The 18,406-nt window shown below is 37.7% G+C and overlaps 4 protein-coding genes across 6 annotated transcripts in view; 2 read left to right on the forward strand and 2 right to left on the reverse strand.

The window, feature by feature from the left end:
• Positions 1 to 11: 11 nt before the first annotated feature.
• On the reverse strand, positions 12 to 762 carry LOC114351303 (dynein light chain Tctex-type 1). Its single transcript, XM_028302474.1, has 3 exons — positions 632 to 762; positions 347 to 515; positions 12 to 166 (listed from the first exon to the last, which is right to left on the reverse strand). Exons 1-3 carry the CDS (start codon positions 653 to 655, stop codon positions 12 to 14), a joined length of 348 nt encoding a protein of 115 aa, XP_028158275.1. The 5' UTR covers positions 656 to 762.
• A 333-nt stretch (positions 763 to 1,095) lies between these two features.
• RASSF8 (ras association domain-containing protein 8) lies at positions 1,096 to 6,039 on the forward strand. 2 transcript variants are annotated; one of them, XM_028302447.1, is made up of 10 exons: positions 1,273 to 1,344; positions 1,459 to 1,569; positions 1,715 to 1,833; positions 2,372 to 2,566; positions 2,876 to 3,107; positions 3,477 to 3,593; positions 3,721 to 3,923; positions 4,100 to 4,214; positions 4,595 to 4,721; positions 5,381 to 6,039. In XM_028302447.1, exons 1-10 carry the CDS (start codon positions 1,273 to 1,275, stop codon positions 5,479 to 5,481), a joined length of 1,392 nt encoding a protein of 463 aa, XP_028158248.1. In that variant the 3' UTR covers positions 5,482 to 6,039. The 2 variants fall into 2 exon arrangements, with proteins under 2 accessions (XP_028158249.1, XP_028158248.1); XM_028302448.1 differs by lacking the exon at positions 2,372 to 2,566 and having other exon boundaries at positions 1,096 to 1,344; positions 5,381 to 5,481.
• A 1,815-nt stretch (positions 6,040 to 7,854) lies between these two features.
• LOC114351298 (inhibitor of growth protein 1) lies at positions 7,855 to 12,970 on the reverse strand. Its single transcript, XM_028302467.1, has 5 exons — positions 12,730 to 12,970; positions 11,800 to 12,006; positions 11,302 to 11,478; positions 9,469 to 9,588; positions 7,855 to 8,709 (listed from the first exon to the last, which is right to left on the reverse strand). The coding sequence occupies exons 1-5, from the start codon at positions 12,863 to 12,865 to the stop codon at positions 8,387 to 8,389; spliced, it is 963 nt and encodes a 320-aa protein (XP_028158268.1). The 5' UTR covers positions 12,866 to 12,970; the 3' UTR covers positions 7,855 to 8,386.
• An 873-nt stretch (positions 12,971 to 13,843) lies between these two features.
• Positions 13,844 to 18,406, forward strand: part of Jupiter (microtubule-associated protein Jupiter) — a 168,734-nt gene continuing 164,171 nt past the window's right edge. Inside the window, exon 1 of one of the 2 annotated variants that reach the window (XM_028302407.1) lies at positions 13,844 to 14,068. In XM_028302407.1, the coding sequence (XP_028158208.1) occupies positions 14,010 to 14,068 (59 nt within the window). In that variant the 5' untranslated portion in view covers positions 13,844 to 14,009. The remainder of the gene's footprint in view (positions 14,069 to 18,406) is intronic. The other variant, XM_028302409.1, reaches the window with a different exon arrangement.

Genomic DNA, 18,406 nt, shown 5'->3' on the forward strand with positions numbered 1-18,406 from the left:
AATCCATTTAATTATATTTGTAAAGCAAGGCCCCATATGTTGACAATGCAGTACATGAATTTGTTCTCCCAACGAACAGTGCACGTGCCATCAGTAGCTATATCCCAGTAGTAGGCGGCTGCCGTGTGCAAGCCAGAACCATTTTTCTGAGTTATAGTGATCCGCACTGGAACACAATAGCTGAACTAACTGAACAGGAAAGGATTATAAGAGCGATTCACCAGACCAGATATCTGCCGAATGGAGTGATGAAGACCAAAATAATCATTATGAGAAAATTTCGACTAATGCCTGTGTCCGTCCGTCACTAAACCTATAAAAACATTACTAAATAATAATTACTTACTTATATACTTGAAGGGCTTATTGAGTTTGTTGAGCCTGGCTAGAGTCTTCTCAGTAATAACCGTGATCCATTGTGAGGTCCTGGAATGGCTGTACGCGTTACCGCCCAGGCATAATTCGATATTGTCACGAACGATTTTTTGCACTTCTTCCACATTAAATACTAAGTCCTGAAAGAAATTAGGTATTCTGTAGGTAGTTCTAATGAAATATTGTGGCAAAAGCTTAGATGGGAAAAAAGTTTGTACGTGCAGTACCCAGTAGTAATAAGAAACAAAAATATTACCTCTTCATCGTCCTCTTGTGCCATTATAGATCAAGATCAAATTAAATTAATGTATTCAACACTGATTAATACTAGATGTCTCAGTATTAACACAAATTAACTAAAACACAAAAATACAATCAATACTTCAATGTCATCAAATCATCAGATTTATTTTTTATTTTTATGATCCCGCACCGGATGGAACAATTTTTTGAACCGATCTTTTGAATTTTCGCGGTTCGTTTCCGCGTGTGATTGATTCCGTATCACACTTTAACTGTTTTTAGTCAGTGGATTTCTAAGATATCAAAAAATTGCTGACGATTTCTATTGAGTCATTGATTTTCTAGCTTTAGATATTTTCAAGATCTCATTCGGAGTTATCGATGAGAGCTATTGACTTTTTTCAAGAGGATAATAACCGGAGCATTATTATGAGCTGTCAGTTCAAAAAATTGAGGTTAGAAAAATTTACAATTTCAGAACGAATATTTCACATAACCCACTTTGGTGATTATTTTCTTTTGTGTTTTTGGTATGTTTGTGTTGTATTTTATTACATTTTTTGTGAGAAAAAGTCGCAGACAGGTTGAGTAACCTTTGTAATAATGTCTTAGATATATAGGTGTATTGTGTGTTGCGAGGAATAGCATAAATTAATGGAGTTGAAGGTCTGGGTCGAGGGGATACAAAGGATTGTTTGTGGGGTCACCGAGACCACAACTTGTCAGGTCAGTGTAGAATTTCTCTAATTAGTCGATTTACGTGATAAGTATGTTTTGAGAGCGAAGTTTCTCTTGGTTTCGTTTTTTATTGAATAAAGATTGACGCCGTTTGCATTTCAGGATGTAGTGTTTGCGTTGGCTCACGCCACTGGCAAAGTGGGCAGGTTCACCCTCATTGAGAGATGGAGGAATAATGAACGGCTATTGGCTCCCCAAGAATATCCTCTGAAGGTGAGGTGCCCAATTTTTCATACTAACAAAATATTGACTGCTAAAAATACATTGTAATTCAACTGAAATAATGTAATGTACTTACTACTAACATGAGACATCAATATTATAGTGATTTATGATATCATTCTTTATTTTATTTTAGATTCTCATGAAATGGGGTGAATATTCTAATGATATACAGTTTATTCTGAGACGCTCTGATTCTAGTAATAATCAGAAACCACAATCTTCTAATAACTCAAGATCACCAGTTGGGAATGGGTTTGTAACTTACCTTATAATTTATCCAAGCTTTTATGTATTTTATTTTCAACTACTTCTGAAGTCAAAAGGCTTCTTATAACAACATAAATAATACTAGCGTTATACATTTTTTATGTTTAAAACAAGTCTAGATTTGCAGTTCCAACACTTCCAACAGTCATACTAATAATAATTTACATAGTGCCTTCCAGCCTTCAGTACAATACATAATCTATTAAACATTAACTTTTATTACACAATGTAATGTGAATAATGTTATTCACATTATTTTATTCACACTTTCACTAAATTACAAGACATGAGTGTTATTGTCAAGCATTCATTTTTATGATGACTAAATTGATGTGAAAGTTTTACCAAGAAGTGATACTATTATCACTATGATCTTGGGCAATCTGTACCATGACTAATCATGGTACAAATTGCACAATGATTTTGTATAACTATAAAGTTTTTCTTTAAAACTTTAAGCACTATTTTATCAGTAATATTGCAACTTTAAAGTACCTACTCATTTAATGCATTACTTTTACAGCAACCATAATGTTTCTAATCCCAATATATTGGACAGCCAGAGTTCACCAAATAGGCTTAACGCAACACCAACATATAGCAATAGTAACGTAAATAACTCATCGCCTGGGAATCCTGTTGGAGTAGTCAAGGGCGTGCAACAAGCTAAAACACCAGAGTCCAATAGTCCTGTATTAAAAGATGTGCCACCTTATAGGTAAGATGATATTGTTGATGATGGTGGAACATTTTAAAAATTATTGAATATGCACGCTTCAGTGTTTTAGGTCTAGGATGCATACCCAAATACATACAATGAGTACATACAAATAGTTTTACCTCCATTACTTCAAATTAAACTAAGGAAGGAGATAGTTTCACTGTGCTTATGATGGACTAAATATTAAAATTTTGTATGGTTTTGGATTCTTTATTGTATGTAGCTTTCTAAGGCACTTATTGCTTGCATATACTGCAAACCATGTGATATAGAAATATAAGACTGTCCCATATTTTGTTGCTCCAGAGAGCCGCCTCCTCCATACCGATCACCACCGCCGCCGTCTCAAGCCATACGCAAATCGCCGACGCGCGGGCGCGGCAATCGCTCGGCTCACATGTCTCCAGTGAACTTGCCCGAAGAGCCGGATCCCAGGAACCCGGAGGCCGTCAGTTACAACAGCCAGTATAGGGAACTCGTGTCGCTGGTGAACTATCAGCGAGAGAAACTGTCCAGTCAGCAGGTTGATCTTATTAAGGTGAGGATGATATCAAACCCTCTGTAATAAGTTATGTGTAAATCCTCCTTGTAGGCCTGAAAATTACAAGATGAAACTGTCAAGATATTGAAACCTAAAAGAGCTGCCATACTGGCGGATTGCAAGCGTTTTCAAAGCGGAGCGGCGACGCCACGTATCCGCGGCGAACACGAGGCGAATACTCTAGGCGGAAACGTTGCGCAACCGGGGCGTCTCCGCCGCGTCGCAGCTCCGCTTTGAAACCACTTGCGATCGGCCATTGTGGCAAGGCCCTAAGGCTCTTCTATCATATAGTAAGCCAGGTTGATATGAAGATTATTGTTTATTGTTTTATTGTTGTTACTTAAAAACTATACTTGTTTTCCTCAGTATGATGCAGAGATTGGTTACTGGGAAAACAAGGGGCGGGAACAAGAAAGGCAAGTGGAACTCCTGCAACAACAGATCAGCTCAGCTGATAATCAACTACGCATTAGCACTGAGCAGGTAAAAAAAAATTCTATGCTTATTATTTTTAACATTTTTATTATGTATAAAAATTGCACATTGGACATGGAAATATTTATCACTGCACATATTCCATTTTCATTGAATACCTCTTTTATTATTTTAGGTTCAAGCACTGACTTATGTTGAAGAGGAAAGTGAGATTGTGAAACAAAATGAGAAGACCCTAAAGTCTGAAATAGTCCTGGTGAGATCTAAGTTAGCCAACTGTGAAACAGAACTGCTACAGTGTAAGAATAAGATTAGAAAGTTGATGGAGGAAATTCATAATGAACAAAGAATAATAAATAGTCGTCAGCAAGAAAATAGGTAAGTTACTTCACATAGTAAATTTCTGACTTCACTACACTATTTATTATGCATAATTTGTTAACGTAGGCTAGTGTCGGCTTGATACCAAATTTACCTAACAACCTGTATAATATACATAAGCATAATATTATGCTTCTTTGCCACCAATAAAACTTTTTGTTTTAAATTCATAGACAAGCATTGGAGAGATCAATGCTCGCCGAAATGGAGAATCTGCAGAGTCAGATCCAACAAGCGAAGCATGCCACCGAAATTAACCACCTTACTGCCGAAAACCTCAAGCGAGAGGTAAGCTACATAATATCCCGTCTTAACCCCTTAGGGGTTGAATTTTGCAAAATCCCGTGGGCCGTCCGTCTTAGTGACCACCTACATTCTAAAAAGAACCCCCATGCAAAATTTGAGACTCCTAGCGCTTATAGTTTCTGAGATTTCGTGATGAGTGAGTGAGTGAGTCATTGACCTTTCGCTTTTATAGATATAGAAGATATAGATAGGCCCTATAAAGAATCCAAGAATACTGACACATTGTTAGCATTTTAAGATCTGTGTGTCACTTGCCTGCATCTCGTTAAAAATAAAATAATATCTTTATTAGGTACAGTCCCATAATTTTTTTATTGAATTTTTTGTTTAATAAAATTATAAGTTATTAAATTTTTTTGCAGGTTGGTGTCTTAGAAGATGCCATAATGGAAAAGAAGCGGCAAGTGGAAAGACTGGTTCAAGAGATGAAAGAAGCCAATCTTCAGAGCTTGACTGGTAGTGTCGACGAGCTTCGGCATCCACTTGATGGTAATAATATTTGGTGATCACACCAATTTACAAGTATTAAAATTAACAATGATTATGAAGAACAATTGCTTAATTCCATCACGATGTAGCACTCTAGACACGACGATGGTACTATCTACAAAGTCAAGAATAATTCTGGATGCAATTTAATACTGAGATTAATACAAGACTAATACAAGATTCTTTGCAATTTAATACTGTTTTGTTTGTACTATCGGAAACAGTGTTAACTGCCCATTGCCGGTCATGTTCATGTCGTTTCGTTCTATCGCAAATAATCACCATTTGATGAGAGCGAGAGTAAAAAACGGAAATGGATAGTTAACTCTGCCCGATAGTACGTTGTTTTTTTAGTAACTTAAAAAATATAAGAATTCAAAATGCTCTTCAAAATAGCAACAAAGGACATAAAATACTGTTGTTGGCGACAGATCTGGTAACACCGGTGCTAGGCTGTGGTCTTTGGACTGCAGCCTAGCAACGGTGTTAGCCATCTTGTTTTTGGATACTATTCTGTTGCTTTGCCTTTTTTGTGCTTTTTATGTGATCTGAATACAGTTTCGTATTTTAAGCTGAGCATTTTCCATTTATGTAGCTAACAACTGTTTTAAAATTGTGTGGCGAGATACTTTCATTTCAATGACTTGTTGATATTACAGGGCTGTGCAAAGCTGGTAGTGCCCGGCGAATAATAGGCTCGCCTAGACAACTGGAAAACGCAGCACCAACAAACAAGAATCCACATGGAGTGTGGGTATAAATACAAGCCAGGACCGTGTCGAGGGCACAATCCTTTTATTTGCCAGCAGATCTTATTAATTTACTCATGAAGTTCCCCCTATTTACTTGCTAGATCTGATTTACATTTAGTGCATTTTAATATTTGGATCTCTATGGAATAGTTGGTCTAATGTAATTCACAAATATAAATAAGAGGTGCACATAGGCAAGTGCATATAGGTAACTTTAAAACTACTTACTGCCTACCAGGTAACAAATGTCTGTCACTCCAAACAATGTTAAAACATCAGTCGGCATAACAGTATTTAAGGCGCGTATGAATTTATGAGACATAAATTTAATCAAATTATAGGATACCTATACAACAGTATGTTCTTACTAGTTATACCTAAAATATTTCAGTTTGTACCTACATTTATTTTATTATTATTTGTGTTCAAATTAGTGTCATATTGAATTCTATTGTCACAAAATGAATGTGTGCATTATTTAGCTATTTTATAGTTGTAAGTTTATAGATATTATGTTTGAATATTTTTGCCTAATAGTAAAAGTATTATTATCTTGCCCTATATACTCTACGCATTTGAAAATGTTAGGTAAGTTTGAATAATTTACTGAGGTGGAATTGTGTAAAGCAATCGTAATCATTTGACAGTTCATAACGTACGATTGTTCTGTCAAACGCTTTGTTTAACTGACTTTATCGTACGTTATGAACTGTCAAATGATTACGATTGCTTTACACAATTCCACCCCTGGTTTTATTTGAGTATTAAATTGTGTGCTTTTATTATTTAAATATATTTTTAACATAATAATCACATTGCTATTGTAGAATGATTATATCTGAAGTACTTATGTACCTACTGAAGATAGGTCACTCTACGGTTTACTCTTTCCACTTTACACTGGTTGTCCGAAAATAGACTCCTAATTACCTGACCAACGGCAGGTTCGTAATGAAACATCCCTTTAACACGATGTCTACTATCTCTAACTAAATGCCAGTTTATCTCTCTCTATCTTCGGAAGTATGTAAAACTTTCGTTTGAATAATATAAGGGCAGTGCCATGTTTTCGCGATATTTAGTGATGGATGAAAATACTTTCTGGCTGGGTTTTACTACGAAGCGCAATGAATGTATTTCTTCATTCATCATTCAGTAGAGTTACCGCATTTTAGTTTTAGAGATAGTGAACAGTCGCCGAATGAATATTATGTATGTATTATACATAATTTGTAGCCGAGATATTCACCTCTACTTAGTACATTAAATAAAAATAGATTTTAAAAATCTTTTACCAATTAATATCTTTTTAAGAATATTTTTAGTAGAAAATGGTAGCATTGAATTTTATCTTTAGTATCTCTGAACTGTGTATGGAACAATTTTATTAGAAGGGTCTTTTGAGACGTACTGTTTAACTATTGCAATATAGAAATAATTATATTGATAATAATAATCTAGTCGAAAATATAAGCCATTGCAATATATTATAAACCAACTTTTAAACATTTTTAACAATGAACACGGCATTTATGAGGTTAATGATATTCAGAATTAAAAATTGTATTCAGCATAATAGGATGTAATGTATTAGACTCGAATTATAGATATTTATACACGTTTGTAGGGACATTATTATTGCTGTGCATGACAGTGCATGGTTACTGATAATTATACTAAGTAGAAAATTGTAATTCATGTATTGAATAAAATTGTACTAAATTGATAAAAGTAGTTTATTTTCATACCCAAATACTTATGTGGTATTGTAGTTGTCGCTGGAAACCAATGATCATAATTTATGATTCAGCAGCTTTTGAGAGGTACATGGAAACATACACAAATTATTATATTCTGGAATGTATCAACAGGAAAAAAAAAGATTCCACGGTAGATCTTATGGAGGTTGGTGTTCGATAGAACTAGTGGGAATGGAATAGACAACAGTATCCCTACTTGAATTAAGGAGTAATGTTGGATGTAGATATATCCAGCGTAGTTTGTCGTTCGTTAGGGCGAGATTATCGTGTTGATTATTTATTATAGGTACTATGTTTTATGATCGCAATAAAACAACAGAATTTTCCTAAAACTTTTATATTTATTTCAAATATATCCATCTTGGCAACAACTATGATAAAGTTGATACTTTTACAATAGCTGTCGAATATGTATCGCGCTAAATCACAACGCAGTAATAAATATAAATGTTTCATCACGACAAAAAATATATTACAATCAATACTGAATCCACGTATTGAAGCACATTTAAATATTATTAACAGTCACTTAGTGGAAAGGTCATGCGTGATTGAAATAAAACTATGTAAAAACTTTTCAAGTTTTCTATTGAAAGATGATTAAATGCTGTACCATTTCCATTATGCATAATATTTTATCTTACAGTTAATAAAAAGTTTATTGTAAGTTTTTCCAATACACCTACATAATACAAATGACTGATTTCGAGGTCAGTAAGTTAGTATTATAGCTTTGTTATCTAATAGTAGCAAATTCTTCTGAGATACAAAATAAATTACATGGAATAATCTTCACTTTCTATTATTATTTCAACTTAAAGAGATTCTTCTGAACAATCAAGCATTTATATAATTATTAAGACTTCTATCTTCATCATACATTAAAAATCGGAATCATTTACATAAAATCGAAATCACATTTCAAATATCTTGATAAGTGTTTTAGGCGGACGATCCGTCTAAACAGTATGGACCGAAAATGAGCTGATCGTGCCTTTGGGGCATCACACGTAGACTCGAACAAATATTTTACATCAAATTTGGAATCACTGGTAATTCAGTTATTGCGTTTTCAGCGGTCGCCATACATTAGTAAGGCACATCACTCTCATTAAAGATCCATGGACGCCTTAACCTAGCGTTTGAGTAATCACTATGCTTTCTCCTCCTTTTCCCTGTTATACCGTTCTAGTTCCTTTAGGAATTGTCCTTTGGGTTTCATCACATTGGGGCGGTCGCCGCGGCACTTGGGGCAAAACCACTTGCCCTTGGGCTTGGTGGTGAGGGACACGCAGGAGAAGTGGAACCACTCGATGGGGCAGAGGTCGTTGTCGCAGAGGATCATCTCGCCGAAGGAGATCTGGTCGCACAGGCAGTAGCGCGGCTCGTCCGGGTCTATGGGGTCCGTGTCGCCGGGCGGCGTCTCCGAGCGCTGCGTCGCTTGCCGCGCTTTGCGCTTTTTCTTTTTGCCGATACCTGAAATTAGTAATGAGTATTAATTTAATGTGGCCTGGCCCGAGAAAATCTTCAACGTCGAGCTATTGGAACGCTGCCACGAAATTCCGATCGACCAGCAGATCAAGCGCCGCAAGTGGAACTGGATTGGCCACACTCTCCGAAGGGACCCCGATCACATCCCTAAGCAGGCTCTGGATTGGAATCCCCAAGGAAAACGCAAACGTGGTCGACCCAGGCAAACTTGGCGGCGCACTGTAGCGGACGAGGCGAAGAAGATCGGCAAGACCTGGAGCGAGATCAAGCGAGAAGCTCAAGACCGAACGAGATGGAGGACTGTTGTGGACGCCCTCTGCCCCATCTAGGGGACATAGGACCATAAGTCCAGTAAGTCATTAATTTAATGTACAAATGATTTGTAAAAACACGTTTTTAAATTATGCAACTATGCGTAATTAAAATGATCGTAATTACGCATACGAAAACGCGTAATTACGCATGGACTTATACACAATGATGAGATAAACGTTGGTATAAAAGAATACTTGTTAATTTGACTTGGTGAAAATGAAAGAGAGTAGACATTTCGACATTTGACGCTAAGTTAGGGCCTGTCACTGGGCGGTGGATGACACTAAATACCTCAGTGGTCAATTTCCACCTAACATGCGATTGACCACCGATGGTAAACGTCACCAAGTCTGTACCAGCCTAGTGGCAAGGAGCAAAAGGGGCAGAATTGATTTTTACATTTTTTACATGTGTTATGTATATGTTTACCTTTCTTGTGGGTAGTGTTGTGCGTGTGTCGCTCGCTATCCCGCTCACTAGAGTCGGCGCCGTCAGTGGCCGCGCCTGCCGTCGTGCGAGACCGCCGCGGACGCTTTGACCATCGCTCCCCTGTGAAAAGTTACAAGTGGTTCAGTATGGAGAAACATAATTATGCAAAATGCTTAAAATTTTGATTTTAGGTGATGAGAGCAGAATCTTCACTGGGACTCTCCTTGGTTGTTGTTTAGTAAGCTATAATTTTAAATGACATTATGCCATCAGAAGGTTGTTAAATAGCCTCATAAAGGTAGCATGAAGGCGCCGGATGCAGGATATCATTTTGGGAGGCCTTTGTTCAGCAGTCGCTGAAATAATGATTAACGTTGACGCGGTTGTGTTGGGTCGGCTAGTTGCTAGTAAAGTAATTAAGTAAGTAGTTGCACCGCGGGCGCCACGCTCTCCTTCTCGCGGGATGGCTCACTGGCTGTGACGTCAGTTAGGTCAGCTGGTTGCTATAGTCTTTTTCACCTAAGATGATCCGTATGACGTTTCGAGTTTGAAAGATTTAGAGATGTCACATAACTAAACCATGGCGATTTATCAATCGATTTTTTTCGAAGAGTTAGTAAAACCTACTTTTAGAGAAATACTTTGTATAGGTGATATTTAACAAAAAACATGTTTTTTTTTAATTACAAATATTATTGTAACAATTTTTTATTTATAATATTCAAATTTCATGGTTCGTGTTCAAAAAAACGATTCCTAAAAAGTACTGGTTCTGTTTCTTTAAATTAAAAACTATTAATTTATTTTCAATGCGTTTATTAAAGTCAATAATCTAAAAATACAGTTTATTTTTGTGATGTTTTTAATAACTAAGTATTCACTGCAATCGATTAATGAACCGCGGAAATAATCGATTTTATTATACAAGAAATACCCCATCACTAAATCTATTCCGTTTCACACATTGCGTACATTAAATAAAAAATATTTTTACATCGTATTTAATTAAAATATAATCAATAGACTCAGATTTTACTATATATTTCAAGACAAGTAGTTAATTTTTTTTTTATTATATTGCTAATAAAATACAAATATTTTTTCAAAAATATTCTGCATATGTAGTATGCGTAATATGGATAACCTTGAAGTGTCATACGGATCATCTTACGTGAAAAAGACTATAGTAAAGACTGACCTCCCGCCTTGTCCCTGGCCCGCTCGGGCAGCGGCGGCGGCGGCGCGTGCTGCACCGCGGGCGTCGCGTGCTGCACCGCGGGCGTCGCGCTCTCCTTCTCGCGGGCTGGCTCACTGGCTGTGACGTCAGTTAGGTCAGCTGGTTGCTAGTAAAGACTGACCTCCCGCCTTGTCCTTGTCGGGCTTCTCCTTGTCCTTGTCGCTGGCCCGCTCGGGCGGCGGCGGCGGCGGCGCGTGCTGCACCGCGGGCGCCGCGCTCTCCTTCTCGCGGGCTGGCTCACTGGCTGTGACGTCAGTTAGGTCAGCTGGTTGCTAGTAAAGACTGACCTCCCGCCTTGTCCTTGTCGGGCTTCTCCTTGTCCTTGTCGCTGGCCCGCTCGGGCGGCGGCGGCGGCAGCGCGTTCCTTCTCTCGGGCTGGCTCACTGGCTGTGACGTCAGTTAGGTCAGCTGGTTGCTAGTAAAGACTGACCTCCCGCCTTGTCCTTGTCGGGCTTCTCCTTGTCCTTGTCGCTGGCCCGCTCGGGCGGCGGCGGCGGCGGCGCGTGTTGCACCGCGGGCGCCGCGCTCTCCTTCTCGCGGGCTGGCTCACTGGCTGTGACGTCAGTTAGGTCAGCTAGTTGCTAGTAAAGACTGACCTCCCGCCTTGTCCTTGTCGGGCTTCTCCTTGTCCTTGTCGCTGGCCCGCTCGGGCGGCGGCGGCGGCGGCACGTGCTGCGCCGCGGGCGCCGCGCTCTCCTTCTCTCGGGCTGGCTCCGCCGGCGGAGCCGCCTCCTCTTTAGCTGTGCCGTTCGTGTTCACGTCCAGGCATGAGACTGGAAAATAGATTTTGAGTGAACACACCAATCTTTATTTTGTAAGTCAACTGCACACTGATTATAGTACATTTTTGTTGCAAAAGAGCACCTATTACAATTTTGTAAGATGCCAGTGTTTAGCTTGATTTTGGTTATCTGTGCTCTCAAAATTCCACTAAGCATACTAAACAGTTGTGGTTAATCAATTTCACAATGACGGACAAATTACTGAATGTAAATAGGATGTCACAAGTATGAAATAAATAAAGTACATTACAATCATAAAATGTTGTAGCAGCTCTACAAATGGTGGTAATTTAAAGTAAATGTTGTACTCACTAAGTTTCTTATGGTCAGCATCCAAGGATCTTTGCTTGTTGTCAATAAGGTCCTGCGTCAGCTGTACAACTTGTAGTTTCTCGTCCCCGATCTCCTGAGCAGCCACTAAAGCGGCTTGCAAGCGTAATGCAGCTCTGCTCCTACGCTTCTCCTCTGTGTTCGGCCCAATGCAAACAGCAAGGTGTGTTTCAGCATCACGAAGACATTCTGTATGAAAAATTAAAAATATAATAAAATATATTGAAAGACTTCGAATTTTATTAATCACTTTGTTTGCTAATAAGCAATTAGTGATTTGACAATATGTTCAGCCATTAGGAACACTGCAATATGATTTTATGTAGGTATATCGATAAGAGTAAATTGAGGTTATATTTAAATACAACCTATAAAAATGCTTGTTTTTAATCTAGTAGGTTTCCTAATGCACTTAATATGTGGGTGTTACACATATGTTTCATCTAAAATAACTAATGTATAAGTTGTGTGGCATTAAATTGTTTGTATAAGTATCACACCTATGCATGGGTTATAGTAGTGTTTATTCAGATTTGGGGCACTCAAATAGAGATGTTTTAGGCTTAAACCAACACGAAATGGTTAAAAAAATTGCCACCTAATCGAAATTATGTCAGCTAATGACACAAACCGAAATGAGTTTTTTTTTAATAAAATAACTCAAATTGTGTGTAGCTTGGCTTTACTTACGATATGAAATGAAGAAAATAATGTTTGGTAAGCAACAAAAAGACAGAATAGGCCCGTAAATATAGATCTATGTTACTATGCAGGCATGCATAATGAAGCGAGTGACAAACGTCAACACACTTATTTCGGGACTGTTGGATGAATTATATTCTATTTGTACGGCGATAAACTAGATGTGAAACGAAAGCCAACTAAAAGAACAATTAAAATCATAAAAATTACCTCTGTATGTTACGTCAAGCTCTCGTAGTCGAGATAAATGTCGTTGTAGGTCGTTTGGAAGATTTTCTACACAGTCCAAGTAATTTTCAACGTATGTTGCTGAAAGCAACGCTTCGGTAGAAGTTTGGCTCAACATAGTTGAAGTTACAACATAGTTTTTGATATCGAACCACTCAAAAATGAAGAATATTTTACTTTCGAAGCCAATAACAAGTTCACTGCTCAACAACCGTCAAGCATCATAACCATAGACTAAAGATAAGTAAATTATGACAGCTTTAAGACCAAAGACAAAAATAACGTTATTTTAGTAACGGTATTAGACGCGCGTGTTTTTGTTATTTGCCAAAAGAGAGAGTTATTATGGCCACTCTGCTCTGCGGTGCTCGAAGGTCTTGAGAAATTAATTGTACGCAAAAATTATTAATGTTAATTAATTACGCACGTATGTTAATAATTATAATGATTACAGTGGTGCTGGTTAGGGTAAATACAATAGCTAGTCCTCATTGAAGAGCCCTCCCCTTGGACCTATGTCATTGGAAACTTGCTATCTTAAAAAATCAGATTTGTTGCCCTTCCTGGTGCAAGCTGGGTATGCCCATGAATTACGGGAATGGTATAAATTATCCAGAGGTTAATTTTGTCTTTCCTGCCTGGAAATCGAAGTTATTATGACTACCATAATTATTATCATAACGAGAACGATATTTATTCGTGCTCAAGGCACTGTTGGCTTTTATTCCACATTCTTGTTTTGTTGATTCCAAAAAGGTTTCATGAAGTCTTGTTTTAAATGTAGACTCGCTATCTAAACTGGTTATGTATACTATACATACATTGTATAGTGTTTTATAAGTATTTGTATTTCCGCTGTGATGTAGGTACTACAAAGTACAAACACGCAGTTATTTAGGTAGATACTTACTAACTAAATACGAGTGAATTCTGTCACCCGTCTCACTATTCTGGGTACGAGGAAATGATAAATCCAGATTATTTATTCTAATTGCTGGCGGAGGCCGACTTGCTGAACACCTACAATAATTCACCCACGCCTTCTTTGTCATAAACAGAAATGGACTCCGCCAGTTTGCCATATAGAACCGACGTACTGGCACGCAAATCAAATTCATAAAGACAGCACCATTTTGACACACATCAAAACATATTGTTTGAACTTTTGAAGTGCTATGCGACCGTTTGCTTGAACGGTTTTTATGGACCCTAGACCCTCAAAATTTGCAGTACCTTGTCCTTGTGTTGTGAAGTGAAGACCAATGTCATCCACGCTCATTTTCGTGGGGTTGCCGGAGGATTCGAAGAGCTCTATCACAAAGTACGTAAGTCAGTCAATACTTTCTTTAACCCCCACCCTAAGCCCCCACACTTAGCCACCACCCTATGCCACCACTTAAACTAGATTTATATGCCTCTTTACTTATTTTGGTAGGTATCTGTAAAGTAAGTACAGGACATCCTTTAGCCCTAAAAACATACGAGGCATGAACTGGATCCAAAGTTACCTAAGTCCTAAAGATAGCAAATTTATAAGAGTTTTAAGTTAGCGCCTGTGGACCTTTATCTACCACAAACCGTTGGGACAACAACGACATAAAGGTGTCCGAGTATACCATAAGGGGCTTCGTTAATAAGTAATAATAACTCTTAATAATACAAAGCTACATCTCCAAGAATTCCAAAAGCTTAAAAATAGTTACGTAATAAAAGTCGGAAAAGATCATCGTGTCGTAAATTAGACCAAGCAGTTTTTTAACTTATGGTTTGTGAGAGAGTTGTCAACGCGGAAGTCTTAAAATAACTTCTATAATAAGATTTTTGTGTGCCCTAAATACTGCACTATGAAATAGTTTAAAAAGTGTCTATTGATAAATCACATTGAGGTATGCGGCTGTGTGACGTAAAATGCCTCGAAACCTGACGATTTGGAATACGTAGTAGGTAGCTGACTTCGCGATTCTTTGCCATTGTAACTGTTTAATAAAACCGTCAGTCCATATTAATCGAACCAGTGTACCTTGGTAATTTATAGGTAGGTACCTACATTACTAACTCGTATGACTCTCACTTCCTACATTATGTGCCCATCGGCCAGTTTACGATTAGGTACACCTGGAAACCATAATTTGATTTTCCGTTACGACGCTTACAGGAATGGATAAAATAGTGGATAAATAAGTTGCCACCACAACAGTCAATGTTATTGTAACATAAATATGGAAATTATTCCCTTTATGGATATATTCCTGAGTGCAAGGGACTTGAGATGCTGTCATAAAAGTTATTATCAAACAGAAAATTGACACTACGACCTTATATTATATGAACGTTTATTGGGCTGTTTATTGGGGAATATTAATCTGGTAGGTGTTCAAATAATGGCAATCTGTGTTGTGCTAGTGTTAGTGTATTCTGAGCCTGTTTTTGCATGTTTTAAGATACAGTCAGTTTGCGAATTGTGTGGTCGTTTCTAGATTAATTACATAATGACGTTTCTGTGATCCAGAGAGGAGAGTTCTAGTTTTGATTAGATGGTAATAGGTTTGAATCCCAAGTGAGAACATGTATAAAATGTCAAATCATTTAGTGCAGTCCTAGTCAGAAAATCGGATACGTATTTATGCATCGTACTGTCATGCTGTGCTTATTCTAATTGAAGGTGTAGGTTGGTCCAGATTTATGCGAGTCTAGACGTAGGCGGCGCGGGCGCATTTGCCTTGAGTGTCCCAATAAAGGAAGACAACGTTCTTGTTTATGTTTGAGTCGTTCATTTGCCCAATTTAGGAATTATTGTGAACCGTTTTGTCAAACGTATGAATTATAAGCGGCCAAGTTTCCCCACCTTGAAGATACACAAAAGGTTTCAGTCCAAACTAAAGGTTGTAAGTGGACATTGTCGTGCCTTTTAGAGGGGTACCATGATACCAGGTGTTTCGGGTAGTTATTACGATTTCGACATAGCATTGTATCGGTCGGACAATTTTCTTTGATAATTCGCTGCGCTAATTCACGTGCGATTGCAAGGAACAACGGTATAGAACAATAGAATTTATTGTATCCTTTCGATTGTAACACAATAATTTTGTTGATTCGCTGAGTGACCTTTCTCTTTGGGTTGACAATGTTTATGTTATTCCCATAGGTTATTCCTGTGGTACATATCCTAGGCAACATTCAACAATTACCAACTAACACACTTGTTTTGTGGTTTATGACTTTTGGACGTCTCGTGTTTTTATGGGGACTATTTTCAGAAATGGTTTTTCACTTTCAGTGGTTGCAATGATGCAATGACGTTGTTGCCTGCTCTATCAACTGCAATAAATATTTTTTTAATTCATATCTCGTATGTAACTTGGAAACAACATAACTTACATTGGGAGTGGTGAAAAAACGTTTTCTCTGATTCGTCTTTTCAAGCTTAAATCGATAAAAATCTCTGCCTGCAATAAAAATGATTGTTAGAAACAATATTTTGACGCTAACGTCATTAAATCTCTAAGTGTTTTCCTTTTGTTTGTAGGAAGTAATTGGGAAAGCCTTCGCAAGTAAGTGGAGCTACCTTCGCCGGCTTTGCTTAATGTTACAAAGAAGGGTTTCAAGTAGTCTTGTTTACGCTACTCGATACTTTCAATAATAATAGAGTCGTGAATATTGCAACGCTGTGCATTCCCTTTTGTCGTACCTAATAGGATTATTAGGGCTCAGACATGACGAGGGTACTTAGGGCTGTGTAAAGGTATTGTAATTTTATCTTGTTACAATATAATTGAGTAGGAAATAGTTGTGAATTTGGTATGATGTAGCAATAGGGAGTTTTCAGAATTTCAGGCTGAAATGCCAATTTTTTATGCATGTATGGTTACAATATTGTTAATTTTCTTCTCTATCACCTATGGTCTCTGACATCAACTTGCCTAGTAGACCTTTTCGTCGCAAACAACATTATAGTTGACGTCACATTATGGACTCGTGAACTCTCCGTAGATTTGTTATTGCAAAGGGTTCCACTACGTTCGCAAACTCAACTAATTTCCATTGATTACACACCATACTAAAGTAAGGTAATGTTCTGAAAACTTAATTGCGTTTTCATGGCCAGAAACAAGATTTTTGAAATAGAAGTTGTGTCTTGAAATTGTTGGTCAATGGTGTCAGTCAACTACCAAATTCATAGTTTATCAACCCTGTCAGTGTGTAACAGGATAGTCGGGTTCACGTTCCGGGAAGCCGCGCGTCTGCGAGGGGATTATGAGTCCATCCGTGTGCGGCTGGCCTTTAACCCTTCACTGCCACATGGCACGGGGGACAACCAAACTACTTTATCCATACCTTGCATACTAATATCAGTGTGATGTACTTATCAATATTGCTTCGCTAATTATCAGAGATTTTACAACCACAAAGCCTTTTAAGGCACAAAATAATCTAGAAATCCTGTTCTCGTTTTTATCATTATGTAGAGATAGCGCCGCATCCATTCGCAACAATAAAATTCAAACTTTATGTTTGTTATGAGATATTGTGACAATTATTAGCATTTAATATCTATGCCTGCCAAGATTATTACTGCTAATTTTATTATTAGAACTAGCGGCCGCCCGCGACTTCGTACGCGTGGATCTCGTTTTACCCCCCCTTCATCTATCTTACGCGGTTCAGATTTTTTCATACAATTTTTTTTGCCCGCTAATTGCCCTTCCCGTGGGAATTTTGCAATATCCTGTTGTAACTAAGCTTTAAGTTTACTAAGGTACCTGCATGCCAAATTTCAAGCGTCTATCTTACGCGGTTTAGATTTTTTTATACAAATGTTTTTTCCCGCTAACTCCCGTTCCCGTGGGAATTTTGCAATATCCTGTTGTAATTAAGCTTTAAGTTTACTAAGGTACCTGCATGTCAAATTTCAAGAGTCTATCTTACGCGGTTTAGATTTTTTCATACAAAAGTTTTTTCCCGCTAACTCCCGTTCCCGTGGGAATTTTGCAATATCCTGTTGTAACTAAGCTTTAAGTTTACTAAGGTACCTGCATGCCAAATTTCAAGCGTCTAACTTAAGCGGTTTAGATTTTTCATACAAATGTTTTTTCCCGCCAACTCCCGTTCCCGTGGGAATTTTGCAATATCCTGTTGTAACTAAGCTTTAAGTTTACTAAGGTACCTGCATGCCAAATTTCAAGCGTCTAACTTAAGCGGTTTAGATTTTTCATACAAAAGGATTTTCCCGCTAATTCCCGTTCCCGTGGGAATTCCTAAGTATCCTATAACCTGCCCAGAAGTATGAAGAATAATTGTACCAAGTTTCGTTAAAATCCGTCGAGTAGTTTTTGTTTCTATAAGGAACATACAGACAGACAGACAGACAGACAGACAGACAGACAGACAGACAAAAATTTTACTGATTGCATTTTTGGCATCAGTATCGATCACTAATCACCCCCTGATAGTTATTTTGAAAATATATTTCATGTACAGAATTGACCTCTCTACAGATTTATTATAAGTATAGATTGAATCTACTTGCATTTTTTAAACTCTACACTTACGAAGTACTAGTACTAGTATTTATTCTGTGCACATGCATAAGAATATACGAGAATTAATTACTATCAAATTGGAAATAATTCTACTTTATGAGATACTTCGCGGAGCGGCA

This window comes from Ostrinia furnacalis, unplaced genomic scaffold (genome assembly GCF_004193835.3).
Source record: "Ostrinia furnacalis isolate ACB-3 unplaced genomic scaffold, ASM419383v2 OfSCF1126, whole genome shotgun sequence".
Taxonomy (NCBI): Eukaryota; Metazoa; Arthropoda; class Insecta; order Lepidoptera; family Crambidae; genus Ostrinia; species Ostrinia furnacalis.

What these genes read in the sequence shown, in the direction of transcription:
- LOC114351303 (XM_028302474.1), bottom strand. Translation starts at nt 655, where the DNA reads ATGGCACAAGAGGACGATGAAGAG. An exon ending in CACAAGAGGACGATGAAGAG is followed by an intron (nt 516 to 631) that starts GTAATATTTTTG and finishes AATTTCTTTCAG; the next exon opens with GACTTAGTATTTAATGTGGA. An exon ending in TAAGCCCTTCAAGTATATAA is followed by an intron (nt 167 to 346) that starts GTAAGTAATTAT and finishes ATTGTGTTCCAG; the next exon opens with TGCGGATCACTATAACTCAG.
- RASSF8 (XM_028302447.1), top strand. Translation starts at nt 1,273, where the DNA reads ATGGAGTTGAAGGTCTGGGTCGAGGGGATACAAAGGATTGTTTGTGGG. An exon ending in CCGAGACCACAACTTGTCAG is followed by an intron (nt 1,345 to 1,458) that starts GTCAGTGTAGAA and finishes TTTGCATTTCAG; the next exon opens with GATGTAGTGTTTGCGTTGGC. An exon ending in CCGAAAACCTCAAGCGAGAG is followed by an intron (nt 4,215 to 4,594) that starts GTAAGCTACATA and finishes ATTTTTTTGCAG; the next exon opens with GTTGGTGTCTTAGAAGATGC.
- LOC114351298 (XM_028302467.1), bottom strand. Translation starts at nt 12,865, where the DNA reads ATGTTGAGCCAAACTTCTACCGAAGCGTTGCTTTCAGCAACATACGTT. An exon ending in TGCTGACCATAAGAAACTTA is followed by an intron (nt 11,479 to 11,799) that starts GTGAGTACAACA and finishes TCTATTTTCCAG; the next exon opens with TCTCATGCCTGGACGTGAAC. An exon ending in CGACAAGGACAAGGCGGGAG is followed by an intron (nt 9,589 to 11,301) that starts GTCAGTCTTTAC and finishes AACTTTTCACAG; the next exon opens with GGGAGCGATGGTCAAAGCGT.